Source organism: Peromyscus californicus, unplaced genomic scaffold (genome assembly GCF_007827085.1).
Source record: "Peromyscus californicus insignis strain IS unplaced genomic scaffold, ASM782708v3 Scaffold_11__1_contigs__length_118956290, whole genome shotgun sequence".
Classification (NCBI taxonomy): Eukaryota; Metazoa; Chordata; class Mammalia; order Rodentia; family Cricetidae; genus Peromyscus; species Peromyscus californicus.
In genome coordinates, this window is record NW_026294402.1 from 101,407,070 (window position 1) to 101,433,439 (window position 26,370).

Here is a 26,370-nt window from a genome sequence, read left to right on the forward strand (position 1 = left end):
CTACTGTTGAACTCCATGTTTTCCAGAAGTTAGAGCAATGTTCATAATCATGGTATATACATTTAGCTCCTTTGTAGACATTTGTTGCCACTCTTTAAATACTATTAGGAGTTATTTGAAAAAAAGTAGTAAAATATTTGATGTTGCAATTAAATATAGAGAGAAATTCTTCCCCATCTACAGTCAAATCTTACAAAGAAAGCAAAAAAACAATTTCATTTATGTTGTAACAAGAATAACTGAAATAGTTATTGATGAACTAAATATAAAATTTTAAAAACAAATAAATAAAAATTAGTCTAGCAGCAACAGCAGCAGCAGCCACAGTGATACACCTAATTCCCACACTCAGGAAGCAAAGGCAGGTAGGTCTTTGTGAGTTCAAGGTTCGTCTGGTCTACATAGATAGTTCCAGACCAGCCAGGGCTACAAAACTAAGACCTTGTCTCAAAAAATTTTTTTGTTTTGATTTTTGTTTTTTGAGACAGAGTTTCTCTGTGTGTCCCTGGCTGTCTTGGAACTCCCTTTGCTGGCCTTGAACTCAAGAGATTTGACTGCCTCTGCCTCCCAAGTGCTGGGATTAAAGGAGTGAGCCACCATCACCCAGCTTGTTTTAGCAGAAGAACTAGGTTCAGTTCCCAGCACCCACATGGTGGCTCACAACCATTCATATAACTCCAGTTCCAGGGGATGGGATGCTCTCTTCTGACCTCTGTAGACACAGCCACGCTTATGGTATACACACATGCATCCAGGTAAAACATTCACGCATATAAAATTAATAAATATTGAAAAAAAATTAAAAGAGAGACAGACAGGGGAGGGAAGGAGAGCACAACATGGTGGTGAACACATGTCTATAAGCCCAGTATTTGAGGGGTGAACTCATTAAGATCAGGAGTTCAAGACCAATATCAGGTACATCAATTGGGAACCGACCTGAGCTATGAGACCCTGTCCCAAGTGCCCTACCCATTCCACAACCTCCACAAAAGAAACAGAAAAGACCTACTAATTTTCACTCCTTAACCAAGAAGTCCAATACAAGATTACATATTCACCTTGGTGTCCTCCTTTCCATCTACAACCCCGCATCTAACCCTCATCACACATGGAAAAAAGGAAACTGCCCAACCCGGAGAACACTGCGGTGCCAGATCACCCTCAAAGGGCGTCCACTCATTCAGAACCGAGAGCACTGCGGTGCAGGTCCTCAAAGGGCGTCCACTCATTCAGAACCGAGAGCACTGCGGTGCAGGTCACCCTCAAAGGGCATCCACTCATTTAGAACCAAGAGGCACCTGCTGCTGAGTGACAACAGGGTGGTTACTGTCCTCAAGAGTACAGTACCACCTCAGCAATTTTACCCCTAAGGTCCTTTGTCTCTTTGGTAAAGATTGGTAGAAAGGAATGGGTTACGGATCTGAATAGGAAGACAAAGACGGTAGAATATTTTCTTGATTACTTCCACAAGTATGAACAATCTAACCATTGAGGGAAAAAAAATGGAAGATGTGGGAGTTTGAATAAGAATGGCCCCCATAGACCCATGTACTTAAATGCTTAGTCAGCAGAGAGTGGACCTGTTTGAAAGGATTAAAAGATGCAGCCTTGTTGGAGGAGGTGTGGCCTTGTGGGAGGAGGAGGTGTTATCACTGGGTAGGGAGGGCTTTGAGGTTTCAAATGCCCATGTCAGCTCCAGCCTGCTTCTCTCTGCCTGCCTGTCTGCCTGCCTGCGGATTTAAAGCTCTCAGCCACTTCACTAAAGCCATGCTTGCTATCATCCTCCCTGCCACAATGATAATGAACTAAGCTCTGAAACTGTGAGCAAGCCCCAATTAAATGCTTTCTTTTCTAAGAGTTGCCTTGGTTTTGGTGTCTCTTCACAGCAATAGAACACTGACTAAGATTGTACACACACACACACACACACACACACACACACACACACACACACATCTGCCTATGTTAGTGTCTTAGGGTTTCTATTGTTGTGAACAGACACCATGACTACGGCAACTCTTATAAAGGAAAACATTTAATCAGGGGCTTGTTTACCGTTTCAGAGGTTCAGTTCATTATCATCATGATGGAGAGCATGGCGGCATGCCAGCAGACATCTTGCAGGCAACAGGAAGTTGACTGAGACACTAGGTGGTCTGTCGTTTCCTATCCTGAGCATAGAAACCTCAAAGCCTGTCCCCACAGTGACAAACTTCCTCCAACAGAGCCACACCTAACAGTGCCACTCACTGTGACATTATGGGGCCAGTCACATTCAAACCACCACAACCAGTAACCTGAAGGGAAGGTGAAAGAGCCGACAGAAGTCACACTTACTCCCCCACCCCCCCAGTGACCATATCGAAGCACAAAGCTATAAACTACACAACAACGCTCACAACAACTCCCAGAAGAAGGATTTGTAGTCCAGAAAAGGCAGTAGACAAAACCTGGTAGAGGAGACATTATGCTGGGAAAACAAAGGAGGTCAGTGAGAGGAAAATAACTCCGCAAAACTCCCAGATTACAATACTAGTAAACAGTACTAGGTGCAAATTCTTCTATAAAAAACATTCAGATGTAATTAAAAAGTTTAAATGATTCTTTCACATCCTTAATCATGCTAAGAATTTCTGATTTAGGAACAGAAAATAAGGCAGATTGAAAAGGAGATGCTATGTAAGGCAAAACTAAAGAATTAGCCTCCATACCCTAGCCTAAGGAGAGCAACATTTGAAGTTATGGCTTGACAAAATGATAAACTCATTATTATCATGAGCTTTTTCAACTATTCCATTTTATTAAATTTCTAAATGTTGACTCTGTTAATCCAAAGAGTTACAGAGTTAAATTTTAATCAGAGAAAGACAGCAGAAGCACTTTCAGACTGGCCATATTAAAAAGAAAGTTAAGACTTAGGTACAGGCCTGTTACCCCAGTATTTGGGAAGTGGTTGAAGGTTTAGGAGAGTTCAAGGTCATTTTGGTGATTTGAATGAGAATGGACCCTATAGACTCATGTGTTTGAATACCTGGTTCCCAGTTAGTGGAACTGTTTGGGAAGGATTAGGAGGTGTGGCCTTTTTAAGCAAGCATGACTTTTTTGGAGGAAGTGTGTCACTAGAGGTAGGCTTTGAGGCTTCAAAAGCCCATACCAGGCCCAGTCCCTCTCTGCTTGCCTGCCTGAGGATCAGGCTGTAAACTCTCCCAACCACGCCTGCCAGGCCTGCTGCCATGCTTCCTGCCATGGTGATAATGAACCTCTGAAATTGTAAGCAAGCCCCAGGGAAATGCTTCCATTTTGAAAAGTTGCCTTGCCCATTGCATCTCTTCACAACTCTTCACAATAGAAGAGTAACAAAGGGAATCATCTTCTGCTAGTTCAAGCCCAGCCTCAGCTACATGGAACTCTATCTAAAGAGGAGGAAAAGAAAAAGGGCAGGGAGGAGGAAAAGGAACAGCAGTAGCTGCTACCTTGGGCTACACAGCAAGGCTGTCTCAAAAAAAAAAAATCAAAAAACAGATGCCAGGGCTGGTAGCACATGCCTGGAGTCCCAGCACTTGGGGGGCACAGCGGGCACAGGAGGGTCAGGAGATCAAGGCCAACCTCTCTGTTCCATATTGAGTTTCAGGCCAGCCTGGGTCAATGAAACCCTACCTTTAAAAAGAAGAATAAAGAAAGCAAAGGAAAGGAAAACAGGAAGAAAAAAAAAGCGGGGGGTGGGGGGGTGGGGAGGGGAGAGTGGGAGGAAGATGTGGTGGGAAATCAAGTGGTAGAGAATATCTATATTATGTATAAGGAAAAGACTTGTACGTACATATAAAGAATTTCTACAAATCAATAGGAAATTTGAAGAAAAGTTCTCAAAAGTCAAAATGGTCACGGAATAAAGAGCTCAACATCTTATATAATTTGAGAAATGCAAATACAACTCACAATCTAAAGCTTCCCTTCCCTAATTATTGGGAAAGAGTGTTAAAGGTCCTACCAAGTCATGCTAAACAATGGGGTCAATGTCTGGCATGCTTTTCTGATGCAACTTTGGAAAACAATCTTTTGCCCCTGACATGCCCAAACACTCTGCCACTTTGTGTCTCCAGTCTGGCAGAGAAAGGGAGGACAGGAACTGGTATCTAAATTGGCACTGTTTCATCTCAAACAGGGAGGCTGCCATGAATTCTGACTTTTGCTATTTGACATTTGATCTTAGCCAAAAGGCTGAGAAGTTATGACTAATGCTATTCTGAAAAATCAGTCCAACAATAAATAGTCAAGCATTCCCAAGAAAAAGTGGTATAGCTTCCTAGTGCGTGGGAAGAAGGGTAACCAATAAACTCAGGAGAGACCTGGTCTGAAACTGTAATTTAGCTGGCAGTGGTTATGCATTCCTGTAACTCCAACACTCCTGAGGCACTCTAGGTTCAAGGCCAGTCTGATCTTCATAGATAGTTCCAGACCAGCCAGAGCTACACAGAGATCCTACTACAAACAAACAAAAATAGACACTATAATTTAAGGAATGCTACTGACCATCTCAGAGACACCAATATGCTGAAACTCACCTGGCTGAAATGCAATAAGGAAGTTGATGACACCTTCCATTTGGTCACAGGGCCTGACTGCTTCCCCATAGTCAACGACATCGCCTTTTCTTGTACTTTTCTTCCTAAAACAATGCCCATCCTTCCCTATCTAAGTACACAAGAACAGAATAAAAGACCTGGAGTTTGGGTTCCAGAGTTTTCATTTTGTGGTCCGGAACTAAAAGGTTCATCAAGGACTTGCCCAAGATCACAGAGTTTAGAACATGATTGTCTTGCCCTGAGGCATGTTCCTGTCTACTATTCAGCATCTGCATTTTACAGTGAAGGTAATTCAAGGCCATAGCCACAGCCTGGATCAAGGCAGCACAGACTGTCCCAGTCTTTCCTGCATCATCAGTTTCTCTCCCTCCCTGATCATTTTTATTGTCATAATGCTAAAGGATACAACTTAACTAACTGAGAAAGATAAAAACAAAATCAAACTGCCCTTCCTTGTTGGGAATGGTGACCCATACACTTCCCTAGCACTACAGAGGCAGGGAGTTTCAGGCCAATTTAAGCACTAATAATAATATAAGTGAATAAAACATCAAACCAGAAAAAAAAAATCTGTTGATCTTAACTCTCCCTTCACTATTGACTTGTTTATTTGTGCGTTTACCTAGCAAAAGTTCCCAGCTATCTACTCTTAGTTGGGACTTGTAGCATAGGCCTGTAATCCTAGTTATTCAAGGAAGCTAAGGCAGGAGTTTTCAAAGTTCAAGGCCGGCCTGGGTAACTTAGTGAGATCTTGCCACAGGGTTAAAAAAAAAAGAAGAAGAAAGAAAAATCACTTACTTTTTTAAAAGTAAGAAAAATGCTAGAGATGTAGCTCAGTGGTAGAGCTCTTGCCTAGCATCAAAGATATCCTAGATTCAATCCTCAATAACACACAGAGACACAGACATAGAGTTGTTTAGAGGGTCTCCAATTTCTATCCACCTGTTATTTAAGCATCTATCACTGCCCTGAAACTGTTTAACAAGGCATTAAGGATAATCTCAGCACTTGGAAAATCAAAGCAAGAGGACTGTTCAAGGCCAGCTTAGGATGGCTAGCTACATAGTGAGCTGGCAAGGCTACCAAGTAAGACCCTAACTTTAAAAGCAGAGGAGAGCTGGAGAGATGACCTGGTGGTTAAGAGAACTGGCTGCTCTTCCAGAGGACTGCGGTTCAATTCCTAGCACTCACACAGTGGCTTATAACTGTGTGTAACTCCAGCTCTAGGGTACTTGATGCTGGCTACAGACTCTCTTCTTTGAAATGCTTTGTTATCTGGCTTCCCCAACACTTTTCCTCTGGATCCCTTTACCTTAGTAGTCATTTCTTCCTGCTGTTTTTCCTCTAGCCTCCTCTAAACATTGATGTGCCAAAGCTTGGTTTTTCACACTGTTTCTCTTAATCATCAGATGAACTCATCTTGACTTGCAACTTAAACCCAGCTATAACTCACGCTTTAATCTCTACTCTAGAGACCCCTCAACTTCAACCATCTAACTGCTTCCCAGACATCTCAACTCAGAGGTACAAGCCTTAAAATTGAATTTTTATACAACTAAACTCCTTTGTGCCCTCATCTGTTTCTGCCCCCACCCCACCACAAACTTTCCAAAGACCACACATGCAATCTTCCAGTGGTTTTTCAAAATTCTGGAATTCATCTTAACTTCTTGCACAAAATCTACAACCACTGGAGGGGGAACGGGGCTCAGAGATTAAGAGCCCTGGCTGCTCTTAATCCTGTGTCTGAATCCCAGCATCCATGTGGCTGCTGCTCACAGTAGTCTGGCTCTGGTGCTGGGGGAGCTGATGCCCTCTTCTGGCCTCCTAGGGCATCAGGCACTCACATGGTGCATAGATATAATACATATAAAATAAATACAGATTAACAAATCTTGAAAACATCATTTGCTCTACCTTAAAAACATACCGCCGGGCGGTGGTGGCGCACGCCTTTAATCCCAGCACTCGGGAGGCAGAGCCAGGCGGATCTCTGTGAGTTCAAGGCCAGCCTGGACTACCAAGTGAGTTCCAGGAAAGGCGCAAAGCTACACAGAGAAACCCTGTCTCGAAAAACCAAAAAAAAAAAAAAAAAAAAAAAAAAACATACTGCCAGGCGGTGGTGGCGCATGCCTTTAATCCCAGCACTTGGGAGGCAGAGCCAGGTGGATCTCTGTGAGTTCGAGGCCAACCTGGGCTACAGAGTGAGTTCTAGGAAAGGTGCAAAGCTACACAGAGAAACCCTGTCTCAAAAAGCAAAAAAAGAAAAAAAAAAAAAAAACTAAAATCTAACTACTTTTATCACTTCTACCACACCACCATCATCACGTTCTGCCTGGATTTTTTTTTTTTTTTTTTTTGGTTTTTCGAGACAGGGTTTCTCTGTGTAGCTTTGCGCCTCTCCTGGAACTCACTTGGTAGCCCAGGCTGGCCTCGAACTCACAGAGATCCGCCTGGCTCTGCCTCCCGAGTGCTGGGATTAAAGGCGTGCGCCACCACCGCCCGGCTCTGCCTGGATTTTTGTGACATCTTTGTAACTGGTCCCTCTGCTTTGGTCCCTCCTTGGAGCTATTTCTCTACTTATAAGCCAGAGGATCTTTTAAAACTGAAGTCGTATCTTGTTGCTGCTCTGCAGAAACTCTCCAGTGTCTCTTGCCATCTGACTGGAATGCTCTTTCTACTGGGCAATGTCCCAGCAAACCTCTAACTGTTCAGATCTCACACTAATATTTTACTCAGACTTTATCTAGTCTCTGTTTCTTTATAGCACTAAAATCTTTTGACATACCATTTATAAACCAGGTATGGTGATGCACACTATAATCTCAGCACTTTGGAGGCTGAGACAAGAGCATTGCCATGAGTTGAGGCCAGCCTGGGCTATACAGTAAGTACCAAGCCAGCCAGAGCTATACATCTCAAAAAACAAATAATTAAAAAACCAGACATACTATTTATGTGTTTATTATAAATGTCTGCTTTACCAGAATGAGAATCCCATGGGGAAAAGCGTATTTTTGTCTTCTATATTCCCAAAGCCCATGTTAATGGGTAGTAAAGAACAGAGGCTCCGCAAATATTACTGAATGACTAAAAAATGTTACCTTTTTTCTGCTGTTGTTAAAACCATATTGCTTTCCTGATGGCCTCTGTTCCCTTTCGGATCTGTCATTACTTTAGGCATTGATAGTCCCTGGGGTTTTTAAGCAACTTTGAGTCCTCACTGACTCTAAATATTAGGTATCTGTCTAACAAGAACTTAATATCAACTATTGTATTTGACAAAGTCTATAGTGATCTGTAGACTAGGCAGGAGCCACAATTAGATATATGGCAGAGGAATAACCTTATTCTGAATGGTAATGCTTCATCTTTTGTGTCTCTGTGTGTGTGGTTTTTCGAGACAGTGTTTCTCTGTGTAACAGTCCTGGCTTCTGCTTTGTAGCCCAGGCTGGCCTTGAACTCACAGAGATCCACCTGCCTCAGTCTCTCGAGTACTGGAATTAAAGGCATATGCCACCCAGCCCAGCCAGTAATGCTTTGTCTTAAAGAAAGTCTAGAGGTAAGAGGTATGACAGATTTAAGTTGAAATGAAATTTTCCAATCTAGGCTGGCAATACTCCCCACAAGAGTCATAGACTATTAACACAATCCCCAACATGAGGCATGAGAGGTTCCCTATCAAGTTGTTGGTCAGGATAATCCAAGAGACTACCAAAACATAGGCTATTGCTGTTCCTCTTGGCTGCCTCCCAGAGGCTGAAATCAAGCCCCTATTGCTGAAGACACCATGGATTTCAGACACAGGCCTAGAGGATCCTAGCTTAGTCCCTCCTCCCTGGGGACGACCTTCTATGACACCTGAAGGCACCATGCAAGCCTCCAGGGGAGAGAAGCAACCAATAGTCCTACCCATCAATAGTCCGACCCACCTATCATATATTTGAACTAAAACGAAGATCAGCATGGCATTATATCAATAAGGTACAAGAGCGGGAACTGTCCATTCCAACTGTACTAGAAACCCAGCCAACTACCCAGCGTGTATAAGGTCATGGATCTTAGAGGGAGCCTACAATAGTCACTTTACAAACCAGCAAAAATCTTAACTGCAGTCTAAATATTTATCCTTATACCCAAAGATAAGTATAAATCTCAGCCCTCAAAGAAATGTCTCCCTGTAACAGATGGAGATCATTACAGAAAACCGCAACCAATAAAAATGCAGAGAATAAATGAATGTGTGGTGCCCAACTCCAACTAACACATCTAAAACACTATTCTTACACCTAAAGCTCAGAAATTATAGAGGAAGAGGGAGCAGAAAGATTAATATAAGAGCTAGAAGAACAAGAAGTTTGCTGTGAGATTTCATCTCCTAGAAATCTCAGAAAAGCTATACCTATGAAGTCTTATCAATACGGCTGCCTAATCGAGACCTGAACTAGGATGACACCAGAAGACATGCACACAGGAAACAGGGAAATCTCCATCCTAGACAAAGAACTAATGCTGAGTGAAAATACAGTTTTCCTTGAGGAAGAACACACCAATTGGTTACCAAATACCAAATGTCAGCCCTAAAAACATTCACATACAAGTAACATTATACAGACTGAGCAAGTTATATTTATATATTTGGGAATATGCATTCATATATGCATACATTAATACACACACATATAACAAAGAAGAAACAGAGGCCATGAATTTGCAAAGAGACCAAGGCGGGGTGTGTAGGAAGGGTTGGAAAGAGGAAAGGGAAGGGATGAAATCGTGTAATTAGATTTTAATTTCAAAAATTGAGGCCAAGAGAAAGAAAGTGTATAGAAGGATGAATTTGGTACCTGGAAAGCTAAGAGGGAAAGATCTCAAGTTCAAGGCCAGCATGGACTTCAGAGTGAGTTCAAGGTCAATTTGAACTACATAGTGAGTTTAAGGCCAACCTGGGCCACATAGCAAGACCTTGTCTCAAAAGGAGACAAGAGGAGAAGGACGATGAGGAAAAGTGGGCATGGCCAGTATAAGGTGTACACATTTGGTACCATCTCAGTGAATCCTGCCAATACATGCAATTAATGTTTAATGATTAAAATATGGTTTCCAACAAAACACTACCAGGTTCTAGTCTCAATTTTATTCTATTCCAGTTTTTCCCATGACTTGGATAGTCAGTAGCAGTAACAGATCAATCCACTGTGTGTGTGTTGAGGGGAGCGGGGTGCTGGTGCTAGGGAACCAACCCAGGACTACAGGATTGCTATGCAAGTACTGAGCTACATCTCTGGCTCAGAATCCATTATCTAAGCTAGATGAAAACCCAAGCTCACACAGAAGCTTGCACACAGATATTTACAGCAGCTTTATTTCGGGGGGGGGGGGGGGAGAGCCAGGTGTGGTGGCACAGTGCTATAATTGTAGCACTAAAGAAGCTTAGGCAGAAAGATCAAGAGTTCAGGAGTTCAAGGCCAACCTTAACTACACAGTCACTTAGAGGCCTGCCTGGGCTACAGAAAATCTGTCTTTTGAAAAACATTCCCTTTGGGGATGGGATAACCAAGTGTATAGACAAATTGAAGTACATCCATATAGTAGGTTAACTGGGAGGGAGGGAGGGAGGGAGGGAATGCTACTACTTCCCTCAATAGAGGACACAATGCTGAAACTAAGGGAATGAAATGTCACAGAGGGACATTAACACTTGCCTGACTTCCCTCCAAGGCTCTTCCCAGTCAATGTTTCTGCAGTTGTTTCTTTGTTTTGAGACAAGTTCTCTCTATGTAGCCCTGACTGGCCTGGAACTCACTAAATATGTCAGGTTGGCCTTGAACTCAGAGGTCTGCCTGCCTCCTGGAGTGCTGGGATTAAAAGTGTGCATCACAATGCCAGGTCCAACTGATAACTCCTTTTGTTACTAAAAACATGCCACTTTCATCTAGAACCAGAAAAATATGAATCTCAAAATAATTAAACCGAGAAAAAGTTAAACTGGGAGAGAGAATAGGCAATACACTACATGATTCTATTTATATTAAAATTCTAGAAAACAGGGCTGGGAAGTTGGCTTGTGGGTAAAGGAACGTCTGTGAAAGCATGAGGACCTGAGTTTGGATTCCCAGCACTTGTGTAAAAAGCTGGACACAGAGGAGCACACCTGCAACTGTGTTAAAGGGAGGTAACAGGTGAATCCTGGGAGCTTGCCAGCCAGCCCATGTAGCCATGAGGAGCTCCAGGATACAGTGAGAGACCTTCAAACTTTAAGGTAGAGAACAGTAGAGGAAGACACCCAATACACAGATATCACACACACACACACACACACACACACACACACACACACACACACACACAAACAAATACAAATTAATCATTAGTGACAAAAAGCAGAGATTTCAGTAATCTCTCCTTCCAGGTACAGTTTTGTTTGGGGAACTTTTTTTTTTTCAATAAATGTTTAGATTTATTTTGTAAGTATCCTGCTTGTACATATTTATGTGTACTATGTGCATGCCTGCTGCCCTAGATGGTCAGAAAAGGGCACCAGACCACCTGAAACTGGAGTTACAGACAGTTGCAGTTGTAAGGTGCCACATGGGTGCTGGGAACCAAATCTCAGTTCTCTGCAAGAGTAAGAAGTACTCCCAACCACAAAGCCAACTTTCCAGCCCTATGTGGAGGACTTTTGGGGGTACTAATACTGGTGATTGAGTCCAAGGCTTTGTGCATGCAAAATATTCTCCCACTGAGCTCACACTTAGCCCTTTTTCTGTTTGCTGTTTTTCAAAACGGACTCTCACTGCATTGACCAGGCTGGCTTCCAACTCACACCAATCCTCCCTCCTCAGCCTCCCAAGTTCTGGAATATGAACCACCATCCCCTAGCAGCACTTGGCTTTGTCTGAACCCAGGACCTTCCACACATGCACACATGCACACTCCCTAGGGTGGAGTTAGGAGTTCACAGGGTCTCACTATCTAGCTAGGCTGGCCTCAGGATTCTTGCGTCTCAGCCTCCTTAGTACTGAAATTACATGTAATTCTTCATAAAACCAAACCCACTCATTATGATTTCGATTAAAACTCTGGAGACCCCTGCATTTTTTTCTGCTCTCAGTTTGACCTTTCCTGTAAACTGCTGCTGTTTACTGACATGGTGAGAATTCAGTTAAGAGTCTGAAATCACTAACCCACGAGACCAGACAAACTGTGGGGGCTGGCAAGACAGCTCAGCTAGCAAAGGTGCTTGCTACCAAACCTGACCGCCTGAGTTCAATCCCTGACCACACAGAGAGAACCAATTCTTCCAAGTAGGACTCTGACCTCCACACATACCTGTAGCACAAGTACACACACACACACACACACACACACACACACACACACACACACACAAAGGGGCAGAGGGTAAAATTAATTAACTCAGAATTCTAGCTCCTGTGTGATGGCTAATCTTAGTTGCCAACTTGGTACACCTAGGAAGAGAGAGCCTAACTGAGGAACTGCCTCCATTAGACTAGCCTGTGGACATGTCTGCAGGACATTTTCTTTTTCTTTTGTTTTATTTTTTTTATTTCTTTTTTGGTTTTTCAAGACAGGGTTTCTCTGTGTAGCACTGGCTGTCCTAGAACTCGCTCTGTAGACCAGGCTGGCCTGGAACTCACAGAAATCTGCCTGTCTCTGCCTCTTAAGTGCTGGGATTAAAGGCTGCACCACCACCACCTGGCTGGAACATTTTCTTGATTACTAACTAATATAAGTGGGCCCGTCCCTAGGCAGGTGCACTTGGGCTGTATAAGAAAAGTAGGCAAACACAAGCCTGGGAGAAAGCCAGCAGTCCTCCATCAAGCGCCTACCTGACTTCCCTCAGTGATGAACTGTGACTCGGAAGTGTTAGCCAAATGAACCCTTTTCTGCCCTTTCGGTTGTGTTTGGTCATGGTATTTTATCACAGCAACAGAAAAGCAAACTAGAGCACCTTGCCTATCTTACTCCAGACTATTCTGTCCTCTGATGTGTAACTGTCTCACTATACTCCAGCCACAAAGGCCTCTTTGTTACTGATTCTCAATCAAATTTATTCCTGAGGCCTTTCCTTGATTCTCTGCCTAGAACACTTCATACTTGATACTTCAAATTTCAAAGAGAACAAACAGAAGGGAGCCATAGGAAAAGCAAAATGCAAACTCCCTGAAGAGGGTCAGAAACCCAGAGGCTGAGGAGAACAGCTTTCCCTACTCAGTAGTCTAAGGCGAAGTACTTCTTCAATCTCTGGCCAAAGTGGCTTTTTTGGCTATGAGGCAGCTTCTAGAAGGGACTAAGCATTCTGTATCTAGGTTCAATTATAGAACTCCAGTATCTTGATATGCCATGTAAAATAGATAAGAATAAAATGAAAGGCTGAAGATACAGCTTAGTTAGTACTTGCCCTGAGTTCAACATCTAGCACCCCAACTCCCCCCCCAAAAAATACCCAAGAGAATAAATATTCTAAAAAGATGCATCCAAGGCCTCTCAAATTTTTCTGCTAAGTGGATCCTAAAAAAATACTAAATATTCTCTTCTGTAAGATATCATAGGGTAACATAAAAAGCGCACAAGCCCTGATGCAAAATTTAAAGAAATGCATCCTTTTATTTTTTTAGAGACGGGGTTTCACAATGTAGCCCTGGCTAACCTTCAATTCAGATCACCCTGCCCCTGCCTCCCGAGTGCTGGAATTAAAGATATATTTAGCCGGGCGGTGGTGGCGCACGCCTTTAATCCCAGCACTCGGGAGGCAGGCGGATCTCTGCGAGTTCGAGGCCAGCCTGGGCTACACAGTGAGTTCCAGGAAAGGCGCAAAGCTACACAGAGAAACCCTGTCTCAAAAAACCTAAAAAAAAAAAACAAAAAACGATATATTTAAAATATATAGGAATTCTGATTTTTTTCATTTTATTTTATGTACGTGTGTGTGTGTGTGTGTGTGTGTGTGTGTGTGTGTGTGTGTGTACCACTTGCATGCAGTACCCACAGAAGCCAGGAGAAGGTGAAAGATTCCAAAGGAACTGGAATTACAGATAGTTGTGAGCTGACACGTGGGTGCTGGGAACCAAACTCAGGTCCTCTGAAAAAGCAGCCAGTGGCCTTAACCACTAAGCCATCTTTCCAGGCAGTTGTGCCTCTGTGACTCCACTTCTAGGCGAATGCAGAGTCAGACAGATGCCAGGAGCTCACTGATCTACCCAAAATGATGACAACTTCAGGAGCTTTCAAAAAAAAAAATAAATAAATAAGGTGAAGAAGCAACTGAGGAAAGACATCCATGTCAACTTATGATTTTACATGTGCGTGCACACACACACACACACACACACACACACACACACACAGGTTTTTTGAAAGAAGAAATCTGAGTGAGATGGTACATATCTATAATGCAGACACTCAGAAGGCTGAAAGAGAAGGTTCATTGTAATTCAAGGTCAGCCTGACTACATAATGAATTTGAGGCCAGCTCCCTGGTCACAGAAGAGACCTGTCTCAGAGGCAGACTATCCACAGAAATTTAATGACGAGGGAGGAAACTCAGTGGTAGAGTATTCAAGAAGCCTTGGATTTAATCCCTAGCACCATTTTAAAAAAGCCAAGCAGTGGCCACACCTTTAATACCAGCACTTGGGAGGCAGAGGCAGGTGGGTCTCTGTGAGTTTGAGGCCAGCCTGATGTACAAAGAGAGTTCCAGGATGGCCAGGGCTGTTACAGAGAGAAACCCTGTCTTGAAAACAAAAACAAAAAACAAAACAAACAAACAAAAAAAGTTTGCATGAAAGCCAAAATAAACCCAATAATGGAAGAAGATTACAAAGAAAACAAACACAACAGTGAAGATCACCAAAAGACAATATGAAAGTAAGCTCTATCACCAAATAGATAGAACACTTCAACTGTAAGGAATGACGAAACAGTCTCCTCCTTTTTGGGAAGATTCCCAAATCTTAGTACTACTGACAGTTGGGCCAGATAATGGTTGAGTTGGGGTGGGCATGGGAGCTGTTCTATGTACCTTAGGATGTTTAGAAGCATTCCTGGTCTCTACCAACAAGATGCCAAGTAGCACCCTAACCTACACACCACACCTACAAACCCATGGTTTGCCATGACAACCAAAAATGTCTTTATACATCATAAACTATAGCAAAATCATCACAGGGTATACCATATTACATACCAACTAAGACTAGATTCTCCTAGACATTCCTAATTTTATTTTCTTAATTTTTAAAATTACATTTTATTTATTGTGTCTCTATGTACATGTACATGCCACAGTATGCATGTGGAGGTCAAAGGACAACTTGTGGGAATCCATTTTCTTCTTCCACTCTGTGGGTCAGGGGGAGTCGATTCAAGTGGTCAAGCTTAACGGCAAACACCTTTACCCCCTCTATGCCATCTTGCCAGCCCCAACTGTTCTGAGTGCTGGGGATCTGCACTCAGGTCCTCATATTTATACAATAAGTAGTTAACTCACTCACTGAGCCATCTCCCTAGCCCTTGTTTTACCTCCTAACCATCCCCTTCCAAAAGCCAGATGTGGCTGTACACATCTGTAATACCAGTGGTGAGAGGTGGAGACATGAGGATCCTAAGGGCTCACTAGCCAGCCAGTCTAGCCAATCATTTGCTTCCAGGTTCAGTGAGAGACTCTTGTCTCAAATACAAGGTAGAGTCGAGCATGCTGGCACGCACCTTTACCCCAACAGGGCCAGGTGGATTTCTTTGAGTTCCAGGCCTGGCCAGCCAAGGTGATACAGGGAAGGGAAATAAGTAGAGAGAATAAATAATAAACAAAGGAAGACATCCAATATCAATCCCTGGCCTCCATGTGCACACAAATGAGAGAGACACCTCCATGCATATACACACATGCACACACCCCACACACACTCACACACCAAATCAAATCAAACCAATTTTTTTTCAAAAAGAGCTAAAATAGTAAGTTACAACAACTAACACAAGTATCTATTTCTAGGAAAAGTCCAGGAAGGTACATATAGCTCTGACACTGTAATGAAACACAAAATAGTCTTGAATCAAACTTAAAAAGTCAAGATACCCTAGTTGAACAAGAAAAAGAAGATAGTATCTAACAGAACATTTTATATCATTTTGAACTTTATAAGTGATAGAAATAAGTAATTTTGCCAGGCAGTGGTGGCACATGCCTTTAATCCCAGCACTCAGGAGGCAGAGCCAGGGCGATCTCTGCGAGTTCAAGGCCAGCCTGGTCTACAGAGCAAGATCCAGAACAGGCACCAAAACTACACAGAGAAACCCCGTCCCGAAAAACCAAATAAATAAATAGATAGATAGATAGATAGATAGATAGATAGGAAAATAAACAAACAAATAAATTCTAGCTTTAAAAGTTCAATTAACACCCCCACCCCACCCCCCCGGTGCAAAAAAAAATCCAAATATTTGGGTATGGTGGTACACTCCTATAATCCTAGCATTCAGTTGGTAGAAGTAGAAGTAAATTCTAGGCTGCCTGTCCATAGCAAGTTCAGGGCCAATCTGAGTATCACATAGCAAGTCTATCTCAAAAAAATCAAAGTGTTCACTTTGGCAGCATATATACTGAAATCTATATGATAGAAGATTAGCATGATATTCCCTATTTTTCAGTCTAGATGCCCATTGAGTGTACATAGAAAATATGGTGTGTATACATAATGAAGGCTAAAATTAAAATAAAATTATTTGATGAAAGTGAATGGAACTGTAGCCATATAAGGTATGTGTGTGTATATGTCAATCTGTCTGTCTAAGACAGGGTCTGACTATGTAGCTCTGGCTGACCTGGAAGTTGCTATGGAGACCAGGCTGCCCTGCCTTGGGCCTTTGCCTCTAGAGTATAGAGATTAAAGGTATGCATCTCTATGCCTAGCCCAAAATAATTTTTTTTAATGCAAACCAAAAAAAAAAAAGGTAGGATTAGGACACTGGCTGGGTGGTAAAGCACTGCCTAGAGAATACCAGACCCAGGTTCCATCCCGGCACAACAAAAACAGAGAAAAAAAAGAGGAAAAACCTCAACATTAAAATTACACCATTCTTAAACAAATCAGTAAAATTCTTGCCACATCTAAATAAATAACCATACCGTCTTCAAAGGCATGTAATTTTTAGTAAAAACTTGGTATCTTTGGGAAGTTGGTTCCAAGACCTCCTGCAGATAACAGAATCCACAGGTACTCAAGCCTCATGTATAAAATGCCATAGTAAAGCCAGGTATGGTGGAACATACCTATAATCCAGTCCCTCAAGAAGCTGAAGCAGGATGATGTCAAGTTTAAGGCCAGACTGAAATTCATAGAGACCTTGCCTCAAAAGGAAGGAGGAAAGGGAGTGGGGGGGGGGGGGGACAGAAGGGGGAGGGAAGGAGGGAGGAGGGGGGGGGGGGAGAGAGAGAGAGAGAGAGAGAGAGAGAGAGAGAGAGAGAGAGAGAACCTAGCAATATTCCATGAAGCCAGGAGGGAAGACAATGTGTATATATGCACTACACTCATTAGCAGCATCTAAAATCCTACCTTTCTGTCAAAGATGGGCTAAGTTCTCACTTTTCCACCACTAACCAAGGTTTATTTGGAAGAACAACCATCCACTTCCTGAGAATGAGCACAGAAGTTCTGTGGCTGGGTTCTCTGCCGTGTCTTCTCACTTCAGGGGGTCCAATAAACCCAACTAGAACCTAGGTATAATGGCATATGCCTACAGTCTCAGCATTTGGAAGGCTGAGGCAAGAAGATTACAGTAAACTGATGGTTGGTTACCCTGGCTTACAGTGTGTTCCAGGCCATCCTCAGCTATACAGCGCAAGACCCTGTCTCAATAGCTCCCAATCTCTCCCCCGAAAAAAATACAACTAGAAATCCCACATTCTCCCAGTAAAAACTCCACAGAAAAGGAGGATACGGCGATCTCTGTTATCCAAAGAGGCACTTACCGTCCAGCAGGTCCTCCTCGTCATCCCTGCCATGCTCCTCCACTGCCACCTCCTCCTCCTCCTCCTCCTCTTCCGCATCCTCCAGCTCCACGTCCGGGTCCAGGTCTGGATCGCTCCCTGAGGCGGATTCGTCTGACATGGCTCCCAGAAGTCCTCAGTGGGCATTACCGACTCATGGTCCACTATAGGGGTCCTAAGAGGACAGTAAGAGGCATCAGTCAGAATCACCAAGGCTTCACTTAGTGCAAATCTTTCCAAGAAAAAGATACTGAAGGTGAATTCCCCGGAGCTTTTGAAAGCAAGGCGGACTAACCAAATCTGAACCTCAGTCTTCTCTATGAGTAGACTACCATGGCACATGTTTGCTGACTTTGCCCAGTTCAGGCATTTCAAGGGCTGCTTTGACCAGGAAGTAACTGCCACAAAATAAAAACTGAATGTCTTAGAATTCCCTTGTTCACGCCTTCCTTTTCCTCCTTCCAGTTTCCTGGAAACCATCTCCTGCCCACACCTGCATGTCTACATATACACATATACTTATTTATAATCCCAGGCACTATTCTAGGTACAGCAGGAGGAAAAAGAATATAGGGAGTGTGCAGGGCTGGTGTGCGCCAGGGGGAGCTGCTACTTTACACTGGGGTGTCATGGGAGTTCTCACTAAGCAGAGACTAAAAGGACTCAGCAAAGCCATGCAGACACCTGCAGGAGTGTATTTCAGGCAGAGTGAGCATCAGAGGCCAAGCCCTGAATCAGCCCTGAGAATAAGGAATGGGCCTTGTGTGGAATAGGGCAGGTACGGCCATAGGATACCACCCAACAGTTCACTCTCCAATCAACGGAATCAAGATCTAGACCTAGTGAGAAGCTGACTGTTTACTATACCATCACTCTGCTCAAGCTTGTAGGAAGCCTCATGTGTAGGTCTCAGGGGCCATGTCTGCTTTTAGGCTCTTCTCTACCTCTTGGTCTAGTTCCAAACACATCTTTCAAAAAGCTTTGCAAAGTGTCCTCAAGTGTCTGAAATCACACTTCCCTTCTCAATTCCATTAGCCATACTAACCGCTTAGACCTCAACTGAAGGGTCCATACAGGCTACCCCCAACCCCACAGTAACCCTCCAGAACAGATGTGTAAATGAGAACTATCTTTATACCGTGGGACCGTGGGTATTCATCTGTCCGTATTCCCTGCCTCACTTGTCAATCTGCTATACCACATACATCATGCAGCAGAACTACCTATTCCTCTCTTCTCCTCATCTCCTTCTTCATCCCTTCCCGGTCTCCATAACTTTATTGTTAATTATAGAGGGCACCTCTTTCCTCCTCCTCCTCCTCCTCCCCCTCCCCCTCCCCCTCTTTTTATTTTGCTTTGTTTTTCGAGACAGGGTTTCTCTGTGTAGTCCTAGTTGTCCTGGACCAGGCTGGTTTTGAACTCAGAGATCCATCTGCCTCCGCCTCTTGAGTGCTGGGATTAAAGGCATGTTCCACCACTGCTCGGCTCCTCCTCCTTTTTTGTTTGGGGTGGGGAATGGTTTTTGAGACAGGGTCTCCAGTAGCTCAGACTGGCCTTCAATTGGCATTGTAGGCAAAGCTATCCTCGAACTCCAGATCCTCATGTCTTCACCTCCCAAGTCCAAAGATTACAGGTATAAGCTATCACAACTGGCTTTAGAGAAAGTTTCTAATGAGTAAGTACTTTTCCTCGGAAATAAGGTTTGTAATACTGGAGTAACAATCACAGTAACAAGGAATAGGCTTCTACATCCTCAGTTAACAACCTGCTTCAAAACCTCAGCCAAAAGAAAAAAGAAAAAGAAAAGGCTGGGTATGATAGCCCAGACCTTTAAACCCAGCACTCAAGCAAAGGCAGGTGGACTTCTGTGAGTTCCAGGACAGCCTGAACTACATATAGAGAGACTGTCTAAATAATAAACAACCAAAACATACACCATAGCCTCAGCCCTCAAGGTCCTGGCAGAAGCAATATCCAACTACTACATACGCTATTGGACATGAGACACCAATGCAGTCCCCTACTCAGAACAGTCTCAAACAGGAGACTGCCAGCCATGGTGGCACCTGCCTGCAATCCTGGCAGAGACAGGAGGATCACTGCAAATTTGAGTCCAGCCTGGTCTACACAGCAAGTTTCAGAACAGCAAAAGTTACATGGCAAGACCCAGTGTTTCTACTATCATTACCACCCTCACCCTCAACAGCAGTTCCCACCGTCATTACCACCCTCACCCTCATCAGCAGTTCCCACCATCATTACCACCCTCACCCTCAACAGCAGTTCCCACCGTCATTACCACCCTCACCCTCAACAGCAGTTCCCACCGTCATTACCACCCTCACCCTCATCAGCAGTTCCCACCGTCATTACCACCCTCACCCTCAACAGCAGGACAACATTATAACAGCAAAGAAACAGGACACTTGAAACAGAGCCAAGGGAGAAGAGCACAGAGGAAAGATGGATAACAAGTATCACAGTTCAGTAGGGTAAAGTGCACAATTCAGCATAGATTTTATTTCTAAAACATGGAAAAAGGGATTTTAAAGGCTCCCAATACAAAAACGGATAATTTTTGAAGAAAGAAAAAAGCTAACTTCTTGACATTGTATAAATGTATCAGATTATCATATTACCTATAAATATGTACAATTATTATGTGTGGCTCTTTTAAAATTAAAAATGGTACCCAGACCATCAGATGAGTAGAAGAATAGAAAGTGACTGAATTCTCAGAGAATGTCAAGTTTTTCTTTTACCCATTCTTCCACAGGCCACTAATTTTTTTGCTAGAGATGACATAATGAACATTATTCCCAGCTCTTTAGAACCACATCAACTACTTAAGAGGCACTATTACTGATTTTCAAAAAGGTCACAAACAGGGAACTGAGAGAAAGTTCAGTCAGTAAAGAGTGCTTGTCTTGTAAGCTGGGGAGGCTAAGACAGATAAATCCCTTGGACTCTCTAGTCTGCTTGATGAACGAGTTTCATTCCAGTGAGAGACACTGTCTCAAAAAAAGGTGGATGATATTTGAGAAACAAACCCAGCATTGTCCCTTGGCCTATGTGCTATGCGTGCGCGCATACACACACACACACACACACACACACACACACACACACACACACACACACACACACACACACACACAGGTTCACAAAGCAGAGCACTCTTAGAAAGCCCACGCTGAAATCAAAGAACTAAATAAAGGTGCACACACCAGCAGTGGAGTAGTCCATGCAATTTCAAAGATGGACAGTAATGGTAGCATATGATCCTGTCTTTAAGTAAAAAAAAATCTTTCTACTAGACATGGCACAGCAGTAATACTAGAACTTAGGAAGAAGAGGCAGAAAAATTGCTAATTCAAGACCAGCCTAGGATACAAACAAAATCCTGGGTTAGAAAGAGCATCTTTTTCATTGCATGACCTCATTAACTCTGGAGATTTTTGAATAGTATTAAATTTTCCCAAATGACATCAGAGCAATTCCATAACAAGTACATATGACTTCATTAAAAATATAAATACTACATACACATACACACAAATACATACACATACAAAATATAAACATAACCCTGGATTTAATAACTTACAAGGGAACATGAAAACACTCAGTCTACAGCATTGAGCAATACCCTGTAACAAAACCCACTAGTAAAAGAATTTATATAACTCAAAAACAAGAAAAGAGTTTAATGCATGTGATCTGAGCAGTCTGCTAGAAACCCACTAGCAGAAGCCCACTAGAGATCACTAAAGTTACTTCAAAACCTCTCCATACAGAATTATGACACTGCTCTGATCACTCCCAACATGTATTCAAACTCCTACTAAGCTTAAATACCTTGAGTGAACATCAGTCACTTAAAAGCACACCATGACACAATCTAGGCAGCCACAAAGCTGAACTGACGCACCTGACACGTTTACTTGGAAACAGAATGAGACTTTTGGCAATCTGGGACTTACGACGACAAAAGAAAGAAGAGTAAATAAGCACATTTAAGGTTCCCAGTAGTGGGCCGTGGGAGACAACTAACTCTCTGGAGGCCATGCTGTCTGTGGAGCAGCGCCCAGGGAACTGGCACCACATGCAGCAGAAACACAGACTTTATTTACAAAAGGCAGTGGAGAATTCTGGACTCCAGGAGCCAAGGCTCTGAAGGTCGCCAGCTCCACGACTTCAGGGAAGTCAGTTCTCCTTCAGTTTCAACCACCTTTCTTATTCCAGCCCAGGAGAGAGATGGACCTAAGTCAGTTTTCAAGATCTCTTCCTGATTCAAAACAGCAGTTTCTGAAGGGTGGCGAAGAGGTTCTTGAGTCCCCTTTGAGTCAGCCACAAGGTCAAAATCATGCACAGTTTTCAAAGTCATTCAAAGTGCAAAACACACCAATGGATTTTTATATAACAGAATACAGAAAGTTCCTTGACATACTTTCAAATTCCATACTGCGGCTAACTTTTAAGAAACCACTACTTGTCAGAATTGTGGCAAAGTATCAAAGAATACACACAATTATCTGAAAAGTCCATTAAAAGACTCCTCTCTCTCTAAGTTTGTTTCCATGGAGCCCATATTTCAACGAGGCAAAATGTCAACAACAAAGCATTTACATACAGAAGAGCTAGGAACTCAGCTATCTCTGTTTATCCAGACACTTTCAAATGTGTAAAATGATTATACTCTAATTGTTTGTTTTTGAAAAGAAAATTTTCACTTAAACTGTTATTTATGGGTTGGAAGCATTTTTGAATGAACAGCAGTATAAAACTCTGGAAAGCCACTAAGAGAAACCAGTCAAAGACGCATTTCATTCTCCACAGAATCATAGCCACAGGGAAAAGCTGAGGGGGGGGGGGGGGGGGGCGGTGAGGGCGATGGCGACCCATAACAACAGGGGTTGAGAAGATAGGAAGATATGATATAAACCTAGACTGAAATTTGCCCACACAGCGGCTGTGGTGACGCACACCTTGAGTTCTAGCGCTCTGGAGGCAGAGGTAGGTGGGTTTCTCAGTTCAAGTCAGTCCGGTCTACATAGTGAGCTCCAGGCCAGCTAAGGCCAAATAATCATACCCATAAAATAAAATAAATCTAAAAAAGGACTGTGGCAGGGAGTCTATATGAATCCTTTAGTAATATAAATGAAAATCATTGATTTCTGAGAGCCAGGGAAATGGCTCAGCAGTTAAGAACACTGGCTGCTCTTCCATAGGACACAGGTTCAAGTTCTAGCACCCACATGTATGCAGCTCACAAATGTCTGCAACTCCAGTTTCAGGGGATCTGAAACTTCCCATGGCAAAAACACTAATATACATAAAATTTAAAAAAAATCATTGATTTCTGAATTGATGCTAATCACATAAACCATTAATTTAAAAAATTTATTGTATGCATATATGTGAGTGCCTGCATGTCCCTGTGTGCACTACTCAAGTGTTGGCTACAGAAAAAGCCAGAAGAGGGTGTCAGATGCCCTGGAATTGGAATCACAGGTGTTTGTGAGCTGCTACATGAGTTCCTCTACAAGAACAGCAAGTGCTCTAACAACTAAGCCACCTTTCCAGCCCCTCCATAATTTTTTTTTTTTAAAACATGGTCTCATGATGTAGCTCCAGCTGTCCTAGAACTCACTCTGTAGACCAGGCTGGCCTTGAAATCACAGAGATCCTCCTGCTTCTGCTTCCCAAGTGCTAGGATTAAAAGGCATGTGCCGCCACCACCACCCAGTTTCGTAATTATTTTAAAACTGTCTCACTGTGTTGCCCTGGCTGTTCTGGAACTCACTTTGTAGACCAGGTTGGCCTCGAACTCACAGAGATCTGCCTGCTCTGCCTTCAAAGTTCTGGGATTGAAGCTATGTGCCACCATGCAACCCCCAACTTCCCTGCCCAGAATAATTATTGTTAAATCACTACATCTATATAGTATGGTGATATTTTATTTGTACTGAAATGTGATTTTATTTGTATGTTAATAAATAAAGTTGCCTGGGGGTCAGAGCTATTAGCAAGCCATAGCGAAAGCTGGGCATTTGTGGTGCACGACTTTAATCCCAGCACTTGGTAGGCAGAGCTAAGTAGATCTCTGTGTGTTCAAGGATACAGCCAGCATTGGAGACGCACGCCTTTAATCTCAATACCAACCATAGAAGACCTGGCAGTGATGAGACGGTCATGTGGTTGGGTTTACAACCAATGAGAAGGCAGAACAGAAAGTCTTTATAAAGACAGACACACAGGAAGTAGGTCTCTTTCGGAGAGGTAGGACCACCACGAGAGGAAGGGTAAGGTTTTTAGTTCTTAGCTCTGACCTCTTGGCTTTCCTCTTTGCATTGGTTCTGTGTTTCTTTTTTTTTTTTTGGTTTTTCGAGACAGGGTTTCTCTGTGTAGCTTTGCGCCTTTTCCTGGAACTCACTTGGTAGCCCAGGCTGGCCTCGAACTCACAGAGATCCGCCTGGCTCTGCCTCCCGAGTGCTGGGATTAAAGGCGTGCGCCACCACCGCCCGGCTGGTTCTGTGTTTCTTATTGAATAAGACGGTTACTTCTACATAGCATACAAGTTGTTTCTGTTAATATTTTTTATTGTGTCACAGAGTTTCAAGTAGCCCAGGCTGATCCCAGGTTCACTACATAACTGAGTATGGCCTTGAACTCCTGATTTTCTTGCCCCTACCTCCTCAGTGATGGGAATACAGACATGTACTGCCACATCAGCTAAATTGTTATATACTACTAAATTTTTGTTTCCTTAGTTGATATCTATCCCATATTTTTCCTTTAAATTTGTTTTGCTTTTAAGACAGGGCATCACTTTGTAACCCAGCATAGCCTAAAATTCACTATGTACCCCATGCTAGCCTTAAACTTATAGCAATCCTCCTACTTCAGCCTCCAGACTCCTAAGTGCTAAGATTAAAGGAGTAAGTTCTGTTCAAACACAAGCCCTTTCCTCTCAAAGCAGTGGGATCTTTTTTTCCCTAATATGTCAAGAGAAAGTCAAGATCAGAATGAGTATTGAGAAAGACAATGGTCCAGGGACTAACTGCAAACACATCTCCATGTATGGCAAAGACTCCCTCAAGAACTATTAGAGAAAACGAATGCAGTATAGAATCGTGGGTTAGACATTGGACCTAGAAGAAAGAATAGTCATAAAAAGTCAATATGGAGGCTGTTGAGATGGCTCAGTGGGTAAAAGCACTTGTTGCCCAAGCCTTACACCTGAGTTCCATCCCTACAAGCCACAAATAAAGAATTTTGACGTGCATGGTGCACATCTGTAATCCCAGCACTTCTCAGAGAGATGGAAGAAGAGATGGGAGAATCACCTAGAAGCTTGGGGCCAGCCAGGCTACAGAAGACAATGAGAGACCCTGCCTCAACAAGGCAGGAGAACCAACTCCCAGAAGTTGTTTTCTGACTTCTACACCTGTGTTATGCCATAACACACACACACACACACACACACACACACACACACACACACACACACACACACATATTTTTTTAAACATCAGTATAGGGGAAAACTAATACAATTGAGCAAAAACTGTGAGTTAGTTAACAGCATTATATCAATATTAAACTTTGTGACTTTTGAAAATTGACCTGCGGTTATATAAAACAATGATCTTAAAGCTGGTGGTGGTTCTCACACCTTAATCCCAGCACTCAGGAGGCAGAAGCTGGTAGATCTTTGAGTTCGAGGCCAGCCTGGTCTACACAGAGAAACCCTGTCTCAAGAAAAACCAAGATGAAGAAACAAACCTTAGGAAACAAAGAGATGGGAGTATTTAGTAGTAAACAAACTGTCCCCCACTTTTGAGGCTGTTTCTCACTATGTAGCCCTGGCTGATTTCAAACTAGCAATCCTCCTGCCTCAGTGCCCCAAGTGCTAAAATTATTGTGTATACCACCACAGGCAAAACAATTTCTCCAAGAAATTGAACACCGTGACTCACCCCTGTAGATCAGTGAACTGCTACTCTAATGCTAGTTTATGCTAGTCAGGAAGTTCCAGGTCAGCAAGACCCTGTCTCAAAAATAAATTAATAAAAATTGGAAAATAAAGGCAGCAAGGAAAGAAATACTTTTCTGTTCCTAGTTTTTCAAAGGTTTAAACAGTCTAACAAGCATAAATACATCTTATTTAGAAGTACAGATCTGAAATATTACCTAGGCTCCATTGTTAGTATAACAATTGCAAGCACTTCCTTTCCTTTCAGACTTTCGTAACTGGGGTTAAGAAGGTTAATTAAGTCTCCCAGTGTCCCTGTACATGGGCAGGCTATCCTCTGGCTAAGAGATGGGTCTACTTCTCTTCCCCTGAGCCCAGCAGGAATTAACAGCAGTCTCACTTGGGCTGTCTCTGAAAGGCTCTAGGCATGATCACCAACATAAATAAGTGGCATCCCACAAGCAGACAAAAATTGGATTAATCAGCTTCCTCTGTCTCTGTATAGATATGGCCCAGATCTGAGGAGTCTTCTAGGAGACTTATGTAATTTACCTAGCTTACACATGCCACTATTATTTTATGGCCAAAGTTTATTCTAATCCATGTTCTCCTTTGCTCTCTCATTCATATTCATGAAACCGCTCTCTTCTCCCTCTTTAATGCCCCCACCCTGAACAACATACAACCAAAATTACATAACCCTGTCCTGTACGCCTGTCTCTGGCCTTATAATAGACATAAATACTGAAGAAACCAGTGATATGGACTATCCAGAAAATATCTGAAAGAAAATG

At 42.8% G+C, this 26,370-nt stretch overlaps 1 protein-coding gene across 1 annotated transcript in view; it reads right to left on the reverse strand.

Annotated features, from left to right (window-relative positions):
• Rad54l2 (RAD54 like 2) overlaps positions 1-26,370 on the reverse strand; it is a 97,208-nt gene that overhangs the window by 45,711 nt on the left and 25,127 nt on the right. The window contains exon 2 of the mRNA XM_052719516.1: positions 17,581-17,773. Within this exon, the coding sequence (XP_052575476.1) occupies positions 17,581-17,719 (139 nt within the window). The 5' untranslated portion in view covers positions 17,720-17,773. The remainder of the gene's footprint in view (positions 1-17,580; positions 17,774-26,370) is intronic.